General features: G+C 28.4%; 1 protein-coding gene across 1 annotated transcript; it reads left to right on the top strand.

The window, feature by feature from the left end:
* The first annotated feature begins 253 nt into the window (after positions 1–253).
* Positions 254–3,384, top strand: LOC130980789 (2-hydroxyacyl-CoA lyase). Its single transcript, XM_057904433.1, has 2 exons — positions 254–1,798; positions 2,878–3,384. The coding sequence occupies exons 1-2, from the start codon at positions 401–403 to the stop codon at positions 3,190–3,192; spliced, it is 1,713 nt and encodes a 570-aa protein (XP_057760416.1). The 5' UTR covers positions 254–400; the 3' UTR covers positions 3,193–3,384.
* Positions 3,385–19,075: the final 15,691 nt, after the last annotated feature.

The following is a 19,075-nucleotide window of genomic DNA, read 5'->3' on the forward strand; positions in this document are numbered from 1 at the left end:
ATAATAATGAAATCTTAATTAAACATTATGGATTTATAAGTATTATGTAACCAAAATAAAATTAAAAATTCTCTTATTATGTTCAATGGTGGAGGGCTAAGGCTTGGATTCAACTGAGTATTTTACTTTACTTCAGTTCAGCTCAGTTCAGATAAAACCTATAAGGATTCATGAATCCCATTCCCAAATAATTGTTTTGCATTCTATTCTGTCAGCTGCAAGTTTAACATCAATTTCAATTTGGTTTCTTTCAAGGTCTATTTCGTAATTTTCTATCACACAAAATATCATTCTCTCACCGCTTCCCAACGCTATAAATATTCATCTTCACTGTCACCGCCACAATAACAACCACAACCACCACCACCGCCACCACTACTTTGACCTTTAATTTTCATTAATGGCGAACTCTATCGATGGCAATGTCCTTGCGGCGAAGTCTCTTGCCAAGTTCGGTGTTCAGCACATGTTCGGAGTCGTCGGAATCCCAGTCACTTCCCTCGCCACGCGCTCAGTCTCCCTTGGAATCCGCTTCATCGCCTTCCACAACGAGCAATCCGCTGGCTACGCCGCCTCTGCTTACGGCTACCTCACAGGTCGTCCCGGAGTACTCCTCACCGTCTCTGGCCCCGGTTGCATACACGGACTCGCTGGTCTCTCCAACTCCGCCGTCAACACCTGGCCCATGGTCATGATCTCCGGCTCCTGCGACCAGTCTGACGCTGGCCGTGGCGACTTCCAAGAACTCGATCAGATCCAAGCAGTTAAGCCGTTCTCCAAGTTCTCCATCAAAGCCACCAAAATTACGGAAATACCCAATTGCGTGGCCCAAGTTCTCAATTGGGCCTTGTTGGGGCGACCCGGTGGCTGTTACCTTGATCTTCCCACGGATGTTTTACACCAGAAGGTATCTCTCTCTGAAGCTGAGAATTTGATTACTGAAGCTGCTGAGAAAGTTTTTAACAGTGGTAACCAACTTAATCAAATTCGAATTCCAGATAATGGTTTAGTCTCAGAGGCAGCCTCGCTGCTGAAAAATGCAGCAAAACCGCTCATTGTCATAGGAAAAGGAGCAGCTTATGCACGAGCAGAGGCTGTTCTTAAGAAGCTGGTGGAAACCACTGGCATTCCGTTTCTACCCACCCCAATGGGGAAGGGGGTGTTGCCGGATACTCATGATCTAGCTGCCACCGCGGCTAGGTCGCTTGCAATTGGGAGTTGCGATGTCGCCCTCGTTGTTGGGGCGAGGTTGAATTGGTTGTTGCATTTTGGGGAGCCACCAAAATGGTCCGAGGATGTTAAGTTTATTCTGGTGGATATTAGTGAGGAAGAGATTGAGCTGAGGAAACCCCATTTAGGTTTGGTTGGTGATGCGAAAACGGTTGTGGAGACTCTGAATAAGGAGATTAAGGATGATCCTTTCTGTTTGGCGAGGAACCACCCTTGGGTGGAAGCTATATGGAAGAAGTCTAAGGATAATGTGGCGAAGATGGAGGCTCAGCTTGCTAAGGATATTGTGCCATTCAATTTCTTGACACCAATGAGGATCATAAGAGATGCAATTCTTGGAGTCGGAAGTCCGGCTCCAGTGGTGGTGTCCGAGGGTGCAAACACGATGGATGTAGGTAGGGCTGTGTTGATTCAGATAGAGCCCAGGACTAGGTTGGATGCAGGGACTTGGGGGACCATGGGGGTTGGCCTCGGTTATTGCATTGCGGCTGCAGTGGCTTGTCCCGATCGACTTGTTGTTGCAGTTGAAGGGGATTCTGGATTCGGATTCAGTGCCATTGAAGTTGAGGTATATACTGCTGAACCCATGTTTACGTGGATTGATGCCTTTTATTTTTAGTTATATTTTCATCATCATAAAATAGGATAGTTCTTATTTTAATCTATACATTATTTTTAAGTAACAACCAGTAGTGTATGAAATTGAGAATATGATGACAAGTTTATAGAAATCAACTTAAGGTCTAACCACAAATCGTAAAAAGCTAGCAAAAATTTTTACAGCCAATTATTTTGAATTTGGGTCTTCTATGTACTCTTTTATGTTTCTGTCCATAGCTAGTAGTTTTGTGATAGATAAATAGGATTACATAAGTCGGTGTAATTACATAAGCTGGTGTAATTACTATGCGGCAACCCAAAACCTCCAAGTCCTGCTAGATTTTTTTTACTAGTTACCAGTGAGTACTGAGTAGTAGTAAAGGTAAATTATAAAGGAATTGTGTTATCCTGAATTTGTCGGGATTGTTTGCAAGAGTCTTTTCTTTTCGAATCAATAGTTGTTGGCTATTGATGCTGTTGGACATGATTTAATCCAGGAATATGCAGAGGAAATTCTGGAAATTCTGGACTACTGTCTTGTAATTCTTTTCTTTTGTAGATATATATGAGGAAATAAATATGTATTGCTTGTTCTATTCTGAACATAGAAAAAATTTATCATGCCTTTAATATACTTGTTTTTGTTTGTCAAATTGAATCTTTTGTTTGAAGAACTATGTAGAAATCAGTTTGTGTAAATAATTTTAGTTATTTTTCTATCAATGGTTCTTGTTACCATATGCTATATGCAAGTTTTTTTATTATTTTGATATGATCATATATAGTTGCATGTATTTGCTTTTATATGCAATAAATTACTCTTGCAATTGTGTGGTGATTAATCTTTTTTTTAAGGAATTATATACAAATCAGTTTTCGTAAATAATTTTAGTTATTACTCTATTAATGATTCTTATTATCATATATCATATGCAAGTTTTTTCATTATGTTGATATGATCACTTTTGACTGCATATATTTGTTTTTATATGCAATAAATTGCTCTTGCAATTGTGTGATGATTAATTCTTTTTTTTTTTTTTGAAGACATTGGTTCGATATCAGTTACCTGTGGTAGTGATTGTTTTTAACAATGGAGGTGTATATGGTGGTGACCGGAGAACTCCCGAAGAGATGAATGGACCTCACAAAGATGATCCTGCTCCGACTTCTTTTGTTCCAAAAGCAGGCTACCATGCTTTGATTGAAGCTTTTGGTGGAAAGGGCTATCTTGTTGGGACACCTGATGAACTCAAGTATGCTCTTTCAGAATCTTTCTCGGCTCGAAAACCGGCTGTTATCAATGTTATTGTTGATCCCTACGCTGGTTCAGAGAGTGGGAGGCTGCAACACAAGAACTGATTTACAGATTATCTGTATTATACCAAAATTACGTTTTCTATGATTTTTGTTTTTAAATTTTAAATTTTAATAACACAAATTATATAATCTTGTAGTTTTTTATGGTGTACCATGATATGATAAAGACATAAATTATAAATGTAAAATGTTTCATGATCATAATAAATATTGAATGATGAAGTTGAATTTCTATTCCAATAAGTTTATATATATTTATTACTATTTCTGTTTTATTTTATCTATTATTTTTTTTATGTTCTTAAATATGAGTTATTTTGAGAATAAAAAAATATTTTTAGTATAATTTATATCTAAATAAATAAAAAAATAATAATAATAACAAAATAAAAAAAATTATAAAAATATCTTTCATGTCATAGAATTATTAAATATTTATTAGTTAAGCATATTATATTATACTTTTGAGCGTAGTTTATATAAAGAGTACCTTTTGAGTATCTTTTCATATGCAGTAGTAGTAGCTAATAGCTATAGAGTTTTTTTTTTATTTTATTGTCAAAGAAAAAAAAACCTTGATATGAAGTTTGTTTAAACGTTCTTTGTGATCAATCACTTTACATAATGTTGTTTGTCTGCCTTAGTAATTATCATGAATATTAGAAAAGTTTAATTTCAAAGCACATCAATTTTGTTTATCATTCATCACCAAATTTTTTTTATCATTTTTTCTTTGTTAGTATGAAAGTTCAAGAGTTATTAAAATCCATCAAAAACAAAATTTTGGTATTACAATCCATCAAATCTTAATATGGTATATCCTTTTTTTTTTTTTTGCTATTATTTCTTTTGTTATTTTTTTTGGGGTAAATTTCTTTTGTTAATTTATTTCACTTTAATTGCAGCGCTTTTTGTTTAGAGCATTTTCTTTTTGGACGGCTTTGTTAAAGAAGGAATGAGAAATAACTCTTTTCTCTATTGGGCTTCCATAGGTTGGGGCAATCTTAAATCTAAATCCAGAAGACCTAAAACCCTGAATCCAAATGACCCAAGAAGGATACACCCAACGACCCAATGATTTATTTATTTATATTTTATTTAGTTTATTCATTTATTGTAGCTTCATGAATCAACTAAACCTGAAAATCCGTCTCACCTACCACCAAAAATAAAATAAAAAATTAATTTGGTTCAGCTCTATCATTCACTCATTTGTTTATTTGTCCTCGTGAAACGTTTTCTTTTTTGGTCACTGTCCTCGTGAAACTTAAAAATTAAAAAAAAAATCAGATCAACATTTTGTGAGATTAGATAATATTACGGACTAATTGGAAATCAACTTTTAGCTTATTGTTCTATCTCTAATTAACAACTCAAACCCTTCTTATTAATTCATTCATTATTCTGTTGGCTGGTTTTGTTAGTTAAAAAAATTTGTCCTCTAACAAAATCAACTTTTATATTTTGTGGAATATTAAAATTACATTAATACCATTGTGCAAGAGATATCACTTATCAGTATAGACTATATAGACTTAATGTTTTATATGATTCAACCTCACAATGCCAATATAATATACCCTAAAACACTAGGGCAAATTAACAATTGCTTCAGTTCCCACGTTCTTTTTGGTACACAATATAATAATAATCCACAAGGAATTCAAAATAAAAAATAAAAAAGATGATGAATCCGTTACTTTCAACCATTTAAAATGAGCAACGTTCCCAAAGGCAAAAGGCCCTTTGTATATTTCCAAGTTCCAACACAAGTTTTGGTGCAAATCTATATGATGATTATGCTTATTACACGGAGAAAAACAAAGATAGGCATGCAATATTGTCATAATATATGCACACCTTTTTTGGTCAATGCCTAGATATCCACACTTTAATTATATGCAACTTGTTATAATTTAATAAATATATCTATCTTGTATTTTTAGGCACATAATAAAATTATAAAATTAAAATTTTTTTATTAAAAATATAAAAAATTTATGTTTTTAATATATTTAATTTATATTTATTAAATAAAAATATTTAAAATTTTTATAAATAATTAATTTTTTATATACTTTTATAAGATACATATTAACTAAGCATTTTGTGGCACTCATATTTTACGACAATTTTTTAATTAATTGTCACAAAATACTGATTTAATGGCGGTTATATCAGCAGTTATTAAAAATCGCTACCAAATCTAATCTCAGCGTTCATAATCAGAGTGGTTCACTGAGTCGTAGGGTTTTAATTTTGTAGCAATTTAAAATCGTTGCTAATCATAAAAGAAACTGCTGCTATTCTCCATTTTAATTGTGGTGACTAAACCCTAATTTAATTTAACTATTTTAAAAAACTACGTATAAACCATACCATCATTCACATATTTTGGTTTTGGTAGTTAACTCAACATTTTATATATTATTCAAAATAAAATGACTAAATTGCAGACTCAATCTTATCATTTATCCATAATCTGATTTGACAATTATTTAGATATTTGTTTTTAATTAAAGTTTAGTTAATATATATCTTAAGCATATATGATAAATTTATTATTAATAAAAATTTTTTAATATTTTTTATTTAGTAAAAATAAAATAAATATATTAAAATTTAAATTTTTTATACTTTTTATAAAAAAAATTAATTTATAAATTTAACATGTGCTAAGGCACAAAATAAATAAACTTATTTTTATGTTTGCTCAAGCATCATTTATTAATTAACTAACATCTTCCATTGTTTTTACCATATTTTTCTAAAAGATGGGTGCACATAGTACAAATTTCTTAATTTTATAGAATTTTACTGTTATATATGTCTTAAGAATATTGGTTAAGCATAATATAAAAAAATATTTTAATATTTTTGATATATTTAATATATTAAAAATGCAATTTAAAAAAATTTATTTTTATAATAAATAATATTAAAATATTTTTTTTAAAATATGCTTAATTAATATCGTTAAGACATATGATAACAAAATTTAATTTTTTATTACAAAAATGTGTACAAATTTCTTAATTTTTATTGAAAAAAAATACATGGTGATGTACTTTATTTGAAGTTTGAACTGTGTCACCTTCTTTTATATATATATATATATATATATATATATATATATATATATATATATATATATATTCAACATTCCTTTTGAGTTTATTATATTTTGAGGAGAAGTGTAAAATATTTCATATATATTTTGGGTTAATGTTTAAATTCGTCCCTGAAAGATCGCGCGATCTTTATTTTTGTTTTTGAATGATTTTTTTAATCAAATTAGTCCCTGAAAGATAAACTGTTAGTCAAATTAGTCATTCCGTCAATTGGATGATGACGTGTCACGTTAAGTGCCACGTGGCATGATGACGGGACACGCCACATGACAAGTCAGTAACACGTAATACGCCACGTGACAGATCTGTAACATGTGACATGCCTCGTGTCACTTGACATATAAAAAAGTTTTTTATTAGTCAAAATAATCTTTGAAAGTCCAGACGTAAGTCATTTTCATCCCTCAAATTTTAAAAATTAGTCAAACTAGTCCTTATATAATTTTTTTTATAATATTAAATTTACAATATTTTTTATACTACTAATTTTAATATTATTTTTTAAACCTTAATAAACAAAATTCTCTTTACATAAAATAATAAAAATAATTAAATTTTTATAAAGTTATTTTATCATTTGTATTTTAAAATTTTACATTTTCAAATTGTAATTTTTTATGTGAATTTTTTTATTTAAATAATTTTATCAAATTATTGTTAATTATATATTTAAAATTTTAATTTTTTAAATTTTACTAAATAATATAGTAATTATTTTAAATCTTTTAAATTTTTTAAAATTATCATTTTTATTATTATTTAATTTATATAGTAAAACTCAATAATTGAAAAACTGGTTTATGGAATCACTTTTTGAATCTTAATATTCTAATATAATTTTTTAAATATTTCATTTAAAACAAAAGGAATTTTATTTTAATACGAAGTGTATCTATTTATATAATGTACTAGTGCGGAGTAGCCTGTGTTATGCATAGGTATAATGTTTCCTATTTCATTTTATCTCATTGATTTGTGAAATTAAAAAAAAATTATATAATCTATCTCAAACATACGAAACACACAAAAATTTATTATGATGTTTGCACGTATTGTGCTTAAGCAATTCATTTATAATAATAATAATTAACCAACAAATTTTTAATATTTTGTAAAGTTTGGAATTTAAGCAAAATTTGTGGATCTTCTTGAATTTTGACTCTAGTATCATTACCATTACCTCCTATATATAAGTAATACCGTAATGGAAAAAAAAAAGATGTAGTAGAAAAAAAATAGTGGTATAACTTTGTTTAGGTTAACATACATAAATTTTGATTTTGAGCATATAACTTTGTTTAGATAAATACATATATTTCAATTTTGAGTATATATATATTCCAGCAAAATGTAGTAATGTAACAAAAAAAGGTTTTATAATAGAAAAGAATAAGAGAGATTTTGAGAAGAATTAAAAGAGAGAGATAATTTTATGAAGAAAAAATAAAAAAAATTATATAAGGACTAGTTTGACTAATTTTTAAAATTTGAGGGATGAAAATGACTTACGTCTGAACTTTTAAGGACTATTTTGACTAATAGAAAACTTTTTTATATGTCAAGTGACATGTGACATGCCACGTGTTACTGACTTGCCACGTGACACTTAACGTGACACGTCATTATCCAATTGATGGAAGAATTAATTTGACTAATAGTTTATCTTTTAGGGACTAATTTGATTAAAAAATCATTCGGAGACGAAAATAAAGATCGCGTGATCTTTCAACGACGAATTTGAACATTAGCCCTATATATTTTACATCAATCAAATGTTAACTTCGTAAATGTATGTCTTTTGAGCTTGATATATTATTATATGCAAATACTTTCAATAATTTTATTATGTATAACTATATAATTTACATATATAATTAAATATTAGAGGTTTAATAATTGCAGACACTTGGCTAATTAAGGTTAATTTATAATTAATTACCATTTTGCTCAACTTGATAGTCATGAACATGTTTGTATATATAGTTATTATTTGTGTTGGTATTAAAAATGTGATCAAATGACAGTTTTTTTTTTGTCCAACCATTTCATTAGTGGTCAAAGATGTTAAGTTATTATTGAAAGAACAATTCATTTCAATAAATACAAAAATTTTATATTACTATTATTATTCCTGTTCAATTATACATCAAAAGTTTGGTAGGTACTAGCTAGGGTAGGTGATGATCATGTGCTTGCAAAGTTGGTGGAGTAGAGAACTAATATGTGTGAGCAATGGACTTACCATAAAACTGACCCAATTACTATCTTGCAAACTTGACTTACCATTATATTATGATTAAAGGGTTATGGATGCATCATGCTTATAGAGAATAATTACCTACATTAGTTGCAGGAGAGAAGAAAAAAGAGACGCATGTTTTTAGTGTTTATGATAATAAGCTAATGATTAATTTATTATGAATTTGAATTATTTTATTTAAGAATTTGTTATTGATCAATAATAAATTATTATATATATAAAATGTAAAATTAAAATTTTTAATATTAATTTAAATAGATAAATAAATTAATTATTAACCAATTTAAATTAATCAAAAGAGAGGTGCGTGTTATAATATAACTTAAAAAACAGATTTAAAAATAATGAAGATAACCGTAAAATATATTATATCAAAGTGCGTACGTATATAATTCGGTGATGGAAGGCTCCTCATGTTTAAACTAACTGAAAAATTAAAGTTATGTTAGATATAAGGTAGTGGAGTGGCAGCAATAATGTACCAATACAAACTCTCAAATCATAATTGTGAAATTAAAGAAGAAATTAATTGTTGAAACGGATAAGAATGAACAAACCAACCCGGTAACAGTGGAGGTGCGAGGAGATAGAAGATGAGCAGGAGCACGAGAAAAGATTTTAAAAGGAGAAGCACAAAATTCTTCCATTCAAAGTTCAAAGCAAGAAATCGTAAGAACAAAATTCACTTGTTAGAAGGTGAGAAAGGAAACTCTAGCTCGAATACAGAGAAAATTGCTTCAATTGCTCAAAATTATTTTTTTTGCTTTTCTCCTTTACTAACTTGAGGGATCCTACTGAAGAGATACAAGATATTCTTATTAAGATCAGTTCTACCATTAATCGTATGCTAATCCTATCAGTTGCTGAGCAAGAGGTTAGGTCAGTTATGTTTTTTATAAACTTCTTTTCAATTTTGGTGATAATGGATTCACAACAAAATTTTTTTAATATTTTTGAAAAACAATCAAGATAAATGCATTGGCAGCAGCAATAAAAAAGCTTCTTTGTGAAAGATAAAATTTTAAAAGTTTTTTATATATACCTCATTTTAAAGACTGATAATATTATTCTTATGACTTAAATTCAGTTTATAAGTCTTAGTAGTGTTTTTTACAAAATTATCTCAAAGATTTTAATGCACAAATTACAATTTGTAATAAACAGAGTGATTAGTAATTCTCAAAGTATTTTCATCAAGAACATATTAAATAGTGACAACATACTAATACTTATAAATTCATGTATTTTCTAAAAATAAGAAGTATGATCAACATGATTTGACTCTAAAATTAGACATAAACCGAAGTGTATGATAGAGTTGAGTGGCATTGAGAGATTATGAGGATATTGGGATTTTAAAATAAATTGTTAGATTGGATCAAAAACTGTGTCGCGATAATTTCTTACCCTATTTCTGTGAATAGTCAACAATATGACTATATTTTTCTAAATCATGTATGACTTGTAATAAGGTGATTCATTGTCTCCATATTTTTTTTTCTTTTTGAACAAAGATATTCTCTCATCTCTTTTACAGAAGAGATCAACGATAAAAAAAAAAAAATTTTAGATTAAAAATTAATCACAATTTTTTTTAAAATCAGTCATATTTTTTTTCAGATAATTCTATCCTATATATTTTACCGTGCTACTGAAAAAGATTAACAAAATCCTATCGGAATCTTAAATACCTATAGAGAAGTAAGCAAACAAGTAGCGAATTTGAATAAATCCTCTATTTTTTTAGTAGGATTACTCTAGAATCTATCCGAGACCACCTTTTCAATATTCTTCTAGTGCCTTGTGTGGAGAATAATTAGAATAAATATCTAAGGAGTCACTCAGATAAAAACGCCTAAAATATATTTTTTTAAAGATATTTGTTAATAATTAAAATTTAATATATATAATCAATTTAATTATGTTATTTTTGTTAAAATTAGGCTAGACAAATTGATTTAACGAAAAAAATAGTGAATCAAATATTAAACTGGTCTAAATTAATATTTTTTTTTATAAAAAATAACTACAATACCTTTATTATAGAAAAATATCAAAATACTCTTATTATATATATATTATATATATATATATATATATATATATATATATATATATATATATTTATTTTAAAAATTATAAATCGTAACCATACGATAGAAAAATAAAGAACTAAAATTTAAGATTCTCAAAATTAATATATATAATAGAAGTATTTTAGTCATTTTCTATAATAGGAAATTGTAGTCTTTTTCTATGAAAAAATAATATTAATTTAGACCAGTTCAAAATCTGATTCACCATTTTTCACTCAAATCAAATTGTCTAGCCTAATTTTAATAAAAATAACATAATTTAATTAATCGATTATATGTGTTAAATTTTAATTATTAAAAAATATCTTATAAAAAGACGACTTTATCTGAGTAGCTCCCAAATATTTATTAGCACTTTCGGCAGCAATTCAAAAATCCAAAGGAACTAACTTCAATTATATAAAGGATAAGGTGAATCAAAAGCTGCAATAATGAAAACGATCTCTCCTATATATTAACCTTATTAGGAAGGAAAATTATGATTAAAGCAGCGGCAACTGCTATCTCAATTTACATGTTAAGCTATTTCAAGCTGTCAGAGACGAAAATAGATGAATTCAAAGAGTCATAATACAGTTTTAGTAAAGTAAAAGAGATATTAAAAATTTTTTACTAGATTAATTAATATTTTATATGTAGACCAAAAGCACAAAAAGTCTGAACTTTCAAGATTTAAAAACCTTCAATCTTATTATATTAGCAAAACAGGTTTAAAAGTTTTTAACTCACTTTCACTTCTACTATATTAGTTCCCCTCTCTCTCTATATACAGTCCTCCCTATCACGTTGAAGGATCGCATCATATAATAAACAATTAAAATGTGTGTTGCATGGTTTTAATGAAGTTTAAATTTTACAAGGAAAACAATGTATTTTTTTTTTCTTTTTATCATTTCCGCTTCAAAAGTACTTATATATAATAATGATATTATCTTTCTTATTTTAATAATGGATGTCATTTTACATATAAACTTTTTTGTATTATATGTTTGAACGAATTTATGAAAGTAGAATGACATTATCAAAATAAAAGTGATAATATCCATTATATATGCATGTTGTTTTTGTTTTAATTATATGAAGTTGATGCAAAGAGGAATTATATGTGGTCCTGTAACTTTATTGTTGTGAGAAGTGAGAGCCATGAATAGCTTTGTTACCTTGCACGCCTGTTTATTATTATTGCCTTGAGAATTAGTGGGTGTCCTTGTTTGTTTTCTTTCACAGCATTTATAAACACTTAGAGGGAGACATGATTACATGAGAGCAGAAGGAAAGAATGACAACCTAGCTACTACATTTTGCAATAGAGCAATGCTAGGGGGCCAGCAATTTTTGTGATTGTTAGCCATCAACTAGCCATCAATGATGATTTGATGGTGTGAGATTGGTGTGAAATTTCATCCAATGGCTCACCTTCCTCTGCTGGTTACATGCTGGCCAAAATTCAATAAAACTGCTGGCCCCCTAGACTTTTCCTTTGCAATAAGGTGGTTACTGCAATGATAATTTAATGATTATCATCATGTGAAAATATATTATTTTGATTATTAAATGATAGATTGTAAGACTTGATTTTATTTAAAGTAAAAGTGTTACTTTTATTTAAAATATTATAAAATAAATAAATTACACTTTTTAAACAAGAATCATCATAAAAATATATTTTTTTACATCTTTATGGAAGTAGTTGCCTTGCAATAATAGGATTATTACTGGACCACACATATATGCATTTTTGTGAACAATGTTCGGACCACTCAAGCACCAATTAAAAAACAAAAGGAAATTAAACAACACACGAATAAAATTTATTTACCTTGTGACGTTTTTTTTTTTTTTTAAATGAACAAGAATTGAATATTAGATTTTAAATCATATCATTTTTTAATATTATATTATAAAGTTATTTTTTATTCAATAATTTAAACTGATAAAAAAATACACATAAATAATTAATGGTATGTCGAACTTCTTTTCTAAAATAATATTAAAAATCAAATTCTAAACTATCTCAACTTGTAGTTATAAATTCTGATATAACATCATACAATTATTTGTTCAAAAAGTTATTGTATCTCTTTCTAATAGAAGACAAGTTCAATTTCACTGCTTAAAGGCTTAAAGCAATGATATTATGTATATAGAATACAAATTTGATTGCATATATATAGCCATCTAATAATATAAGTCAAAGGATGCAATCTAAACTATCTCTCTTATTTTATGATGGAGCAATTTTAAAATATTAAAATATTTATTATTTTTATTATAATTTTTAATAAGTTATTTATATATTAAATATAAGTCATTAGATTATTTGTCAATATGATCTAATGCTTTAAATTTAATAGCGTATCAGATGTGCCCAAATAACCTACGCTGATTTTAAACTGACCCCTTTTATGTATATTTTTGTATGGGTATGTCTAAAACGAGCTCAACCATTATGTGCTTATTGAATGAGCCACACTTATATAGGCCATTAGATTTTATTAGATGAAAATCAAAGGCTAATATAAAACAAGAGCATTGATGGACTCTAATAAATATAGAATATCTTAATACATAAATAAATGCTTTAAATGACAATATTTTAATACACAATACTTTAAATGACAACAAAATCTTTTATTCTTAAATAATTAAATATAAAATATATGAATATTTTTTATTTATTCAAATTAATTATTGCAAAAAATTTTTATAATATTAAAAAATTATATTAAAATAATATTTTAAACTATAACTAACATAAAAATATAAAATAATTAAAATTTTATTTATATTACTTGATAAATAATTAGATTATTATATTTAAAATTATTAACTAACTAAGTTTATTAAAAATATTATTATATATATTTTTTATAAAAATATTTTAGAAATATAATTTATTTAAAATATTATATAATACATAAAAATATTAATTTTTTTATTTTTTCAATTTTTTTAAGAAAAACAGAATAAATAATATAATTTTAAATACATACCTAAATAAAAAGTTAATATTTTCATGTATTTTATATTTTTTAAATAAATTTTACTTTTACAAATATTTTGATAAAAATTATATGATATAATAATATATTTAATAAAATAATTAGTTAATAAATTTTAAATATAATAATCTAATTATTTGTCAAGTAATATAAAACAAATTTTAATTATTTTATTTTTATTAAAGCTTAAAATATTATTTAATATTATAAAAATTTTGCATAATAATTAATCTTAATGAATAAAAAAATTGATATTTTTTGTATTTATTTAATTTATATTTTTTAGAACAAAAAGTTTCTACTTTTATATAGTAAAATATGTGATAATCTTCTTAATATATATTAGGGGTGGCAAAACGGATCGAGTCCGTCGGGCCGATCCGCCGAACTCGCTAAAAAAGGTGGGTCGGACTAAGATTTGAAACCGGTCAAATTAAAAGAATTTGCCAAATTCGCAAAATTTTTATGCAAAATTTTTTTATAATATTAAAAGATTATATTAAAATAATATTTTAAATAGTTATACTGTAATAGATTTAATATGTTTTCTGATTTCAATGTTATTATATGATTATAATTATTTAATATATAAAAAATTACTAGATAGTATATGTATAGGGGTGGTAAACGGGCCTAAACCTGCCGGGTCAGCCCGCGTAACCCGTCAAAAAAGACGGGCTGGGCTGGAAAATTGGGACCGCCAAATAGCAAAAGCCCGCCTAATCCGCACTGCTTAAACCACAGGCTTTGGCGGGACGGGGCGAGTTTTCCTGCCGGGCTTAGTATTTTTTTAGCAAGGAATATTTTTACAATTTTTTTTTTGCCAAAATCCAACTTCCCCAACCTAACTTACAGGAGAATAAAGATGAAAATTGAGTGTTTTGGATTATATTTATTTTGTTTTAGAGACAATATTTATAATTATATTTTGGATTATGTTTATTTTGCTTTAGGAACAATATTTATAATTATGTTTTGGATGAAAACTTGCTTTATATTTATATTTATTAGATATTTATAATTACAAAGACTTTAATGTTTGTGAATATAAAAATTATAATTTGTTTATACTTTTAGAAATTATAATAGTTAAAAGTAAAAAATAGGAGAGGTTTTTTATGTATATATATATTATTTAATAGTTAAAAGTAAAAAAAAAGAGATATTTGGCGGGCTATGCCCACCGCCCGCCAGCCCGCCCTTAAGCGGAGAGGGCTAGGATTTTGGGACCGCCTCACTAGGCGGGGCGGGGCGGGCTTCCCCGCTTGCCACCCCTATATATATATATATATATATATATATATATATATATATATATATATATATAGGGGTGGCAATGCGGGCCGGCTCGCCCCAACCCGCCCCGCATCACCTAGGCCCGCACCTTAAGCAGGACGGGCTAGCCCGCCCCGCCAACTAAAGTGAGTACAAAATGCTAGTCATTTGACTTTGTTTTTTTTTAAATAAAATTAATTAAAATTAACTAAAAAATAATAATTAAACAATTAATTACAAATAAAAAATAGTCAAATTATAATATAACTTTTTATTATTTTTTTAAAAATTTTTAACTTCAATAAAACTGTTTAAAATAATATTTGTCAATAGAACCATCTTTATTTTAAAAAATATATACGAAATTGTAAAATAAAATAAATAAAGTCACATAATTAGAACATATATACATAATTTAGCGAATTTTTTTAATTTGACAAATTTTAAATTCTAACCCAACCCACATTTTTTAGCGAGTTCGACGTTCGACCCGACGAATTCGACCCGTTTTATCATCCCTAATATATATATATATATATATATATATATATATAAAAGAAGATTATCATATATTTTATTATATAAAGATAAAAAAATTTTGTTTTAAAAAATATAAAATATAAATACAAAAAATATAAGTTTTTTATCCATTAAGATTAATTATTATATACAATTTTTTTTATAATATTAAAATGATATTTTAAACTACAACATAAAAATATAAAATAAATAAAGTTTATTTTATATTACTTAATAAATAATTAGTTTATTATATTTAAAATTTATTAACTAATTACTTTGTTAAATATATTATTATATAATATAATTTTTTATCAAAATATTTGTAAAAGTAAAATTTATTTTAAACCTTATATATAATATATAAAAATATTAACTTTTTTATTTAGGTATGTATTTAAAATTATATTATTTATTCTGCTTTTCTAAAAAAATTAAAAAATAAAAAAATAATATTTTTACGTATTATATATAATATTTTAAATAAATTATCTTTTAAAAATATTTTTATAAAAAATTATATTATATAATAATATTTTTAATAAAAATAGTTAGTTAATGAATTTTGAATATAATAATCTAATTATTTATCAAGTAATATAAAATAAATTTTAATAATTTTATAGTTTTATCTTACTGTTTAAAATATTATTTTAATATAATTTTTTAATATTATAAAAAATTTTTGCATAATAATTAATTTTATTAAATAAAAAATATTCATATATTTTATATTTATATATTTTATATTTAATTATTTAAGAATAAAAGATTTTGTTGCCGTTTAAAGTATTGTGTATTAAAGTATTGTCATTTAAAGCATTTATTTATGTATTAGGATATTCTATATTTATTAGAGTCCATCAATGCTCTTGTTTTATATTAGCCTTTGATTTTCATGTAATAAAATCTAACGGCCTTTATAAATGTGACTCATTCAATAAGCACATAATAGTTAAGCTCGTTTTAGACATACCCTTTTTTATTTTATTTTAACATTTTAACATATCTACAAACTCTCTATCCTTACCATTATTTAATCCATTATTACTCAATAGTGAATACCGAGAACAGAAGGATGGTACGTTAACGTTATTATCTAAGTATATTGTATGAATACGGTTACGATACAAATATAGGCATGTAATAATACAAAAAAGTTAGAAAAATATACGAATATTCAGTATATATATTTCATGAACTTTTAAAATAAGGGGTAATTCTTAACTAATAATAAATATGTTTTACGTTAAATTTAATACTTTAAATAATTGAAATTAAATTAAAGAAATATTTAAATTTTTTAAATAGTCAAGTTGACATTTGAAGATATAGATCTGTTCGGTACCTAATGTTTTCGGATAGTCAGATAAAGATGAGCGGAGAAGAAGGGAAGATCCCGAACGGTCGTGGAGCGAAGGCTGGAGTATACTGACGACGCCGGAAGTTGGACGGAACGCGCGGGAGGGGGAGTGGCCACCTGCAATGACACTCCGACGATCAAGTCAGAATTCATACCAAAGGATTGCCGAATTAGGTAAGGATGTGACGTACCTTGGGAGAAGAGCTGTCCTCCTCTTTATATATTATGTTGTGGGTGGGCCCAGCGATGGTCCAGCCCGTTGATAGAGGAGATAAGCTGTCGTATTCCACGTGGGCAGGTTGTCCCAGACTTTGGGTCGGGATGCCGGGCGCCGTCCTGAGGACACCGACCCGAGCGGTAGCATGCTTTGGGTGGTAGGTTGGTCGGGTTCTGAGTCGGGTGTTAGGGACCGACCCGCTAAACCCCTTTGCTAGAGGTTTGGGCCTGGGTGGTGCGGTTCCCCGACCCGGCGACAACTTAGGCTAGACTTGGCAATCCGTAACAAAATCTAAATAGTTTTAAAAATACAAAAAAAGGACTATCTAAACTAACATAATTTTGAGCTTGATAGTTTAATTTTGAAGGTACCAGATCTTATAGGGTGAAGATTGAAGAAGAAAGGAGACTGAAGATTGAGAAAGAGAACAGAGAAAAATGAACTTTATTGATTACTCAGCAGAATGAATGAAAAAATCAATCCAGTACAATAATATGCGTCTACTTATAGAGAGTGATGGGAGCTTCTAGAAAATTGCCTAAGGATGTGAAAAGGTGTGACTTGTGCTAAAGGTGTGACTAGTGCTAAAAGTGTGACTTGTGCCAAAGGTGTGACTTGTACCAAAGGTGTGACTTGTGTTAACTCATAACAGAACTACCTGTAATACTCTCATCATAACACCTATCATCATCTCTACTTGTCTTTGATCTGTTTTGTTGACAGCTATACACATATCATCATCTCTCCAGCAAACTTCATTCTACTCTGTTGAGGATGAGCAATTCTGACTTCCAGCAATAAGTTGCTGATCATGAACACTGAGCTTGGCACGAAAATGGAGAAAGCTCTCTGAGGGTATTGCCTTTGTAAGAATGTCAGCTAGCTGCACTGACCCTGGAATATGGCTGACTTGAATCTCTTTATTATTGACATGATCCCTAACAAAGTGCAGATCAATCTCGAAGTGCTTGGACTTGGAGTGGAGGATAGGATTGGCAGCAAGTAAAACTGCGCTGAGATTGTCATAATACAACATTGGCGCTTCGGGTGATGGATACAGCAATTCACTCATCATGGTTTTTACCCAAATTAACTCTGCTACTGCATCTGCCATACTTCGATATTCAGCCTCATTACTTGATCTAGCTACTGCCGACTGCTTCTTTGATGCCCAAGAGATCAAATTTGAGCCAAGAAAGGCACAATGACCACTGGTGGACTTCCTATCATCTGGATCCCCAGCCCAGTCTGAGTCACTATAAGCAGTTACGCCCATAGAGGAATCCTGTTTTATATGTAAGCCGTACCTAGCTGTGCCACTCAAGTATCTTAGTACCCGTTTAACCATTCTCCAATGACAATCCAAAGGAGCTTGAACAAATTGAGACAACTTGTTAACACTGTAGCAGATTTCAGGCCTTGTTATTGTGAGATACTGCAGGCTGCCAATGATCGATCTGTATAGCTTTGGATCATAGAAGCTAGACCCACCAAGAGCTGAGATCTTCACAGTGGATGGCAGAGGTGTGTGGCAGGAGGCATAGCCAACCATACCAGCTTTCTTTAATACTTCCCCAACATATTTCTGCTGAGTGAGCACTAGACCACCATCACAAGTTCTGGTTACTTGAATTCCAAGGAAGTAGTGTAGGTCTCCCATATCTTTGAGAGCAAACTTTTTGTTCAGCTTAGCTATCACATCTGTTACAAGCGCAGAAGATTCACCAGTCATAATGATATCATCTACATACACAAGCACATAAGTTTGGAGTCCATCAACAGTTTTGACAAAAACTGAGACATCAGACTTGGTAGCTGCAAAACCAATCTCCCTTAATTCACTTGCCAGCTTATGATACCACTCTCTTGGGGCTTGCTTCAGCCCATAGAGAGCCTTTGTAAGCTTGCATACTAAGGAAGGATCTCCTTGTTCATACCCTGGAGGCTGCCTCATATAAACTTCCTCCATTAAATCACCATGCAAGAAGGCATTATTAACGTCTAACTGTCTAATTACCCAGGATTTGGATACAGCAATGGACAGCAACAATCTAATGGAAGT

Source organism: Arachis stenosperma, chromosome 5 (genome assembly GCF_014773155.1).
Source record: "Arachis stenosperma cultivar V10309 chromosome 5, arast.V10309.gnm1.PFL2, whole genome shotgun sequence".
Classification (NCBI taxonomy): domain Eukaryota; kingdom Viridiplantae; phylum Streptophyta; class Magnoliopsida; order Fabales; family Fabaceae; genus Arachis; species Arachis stenosperma.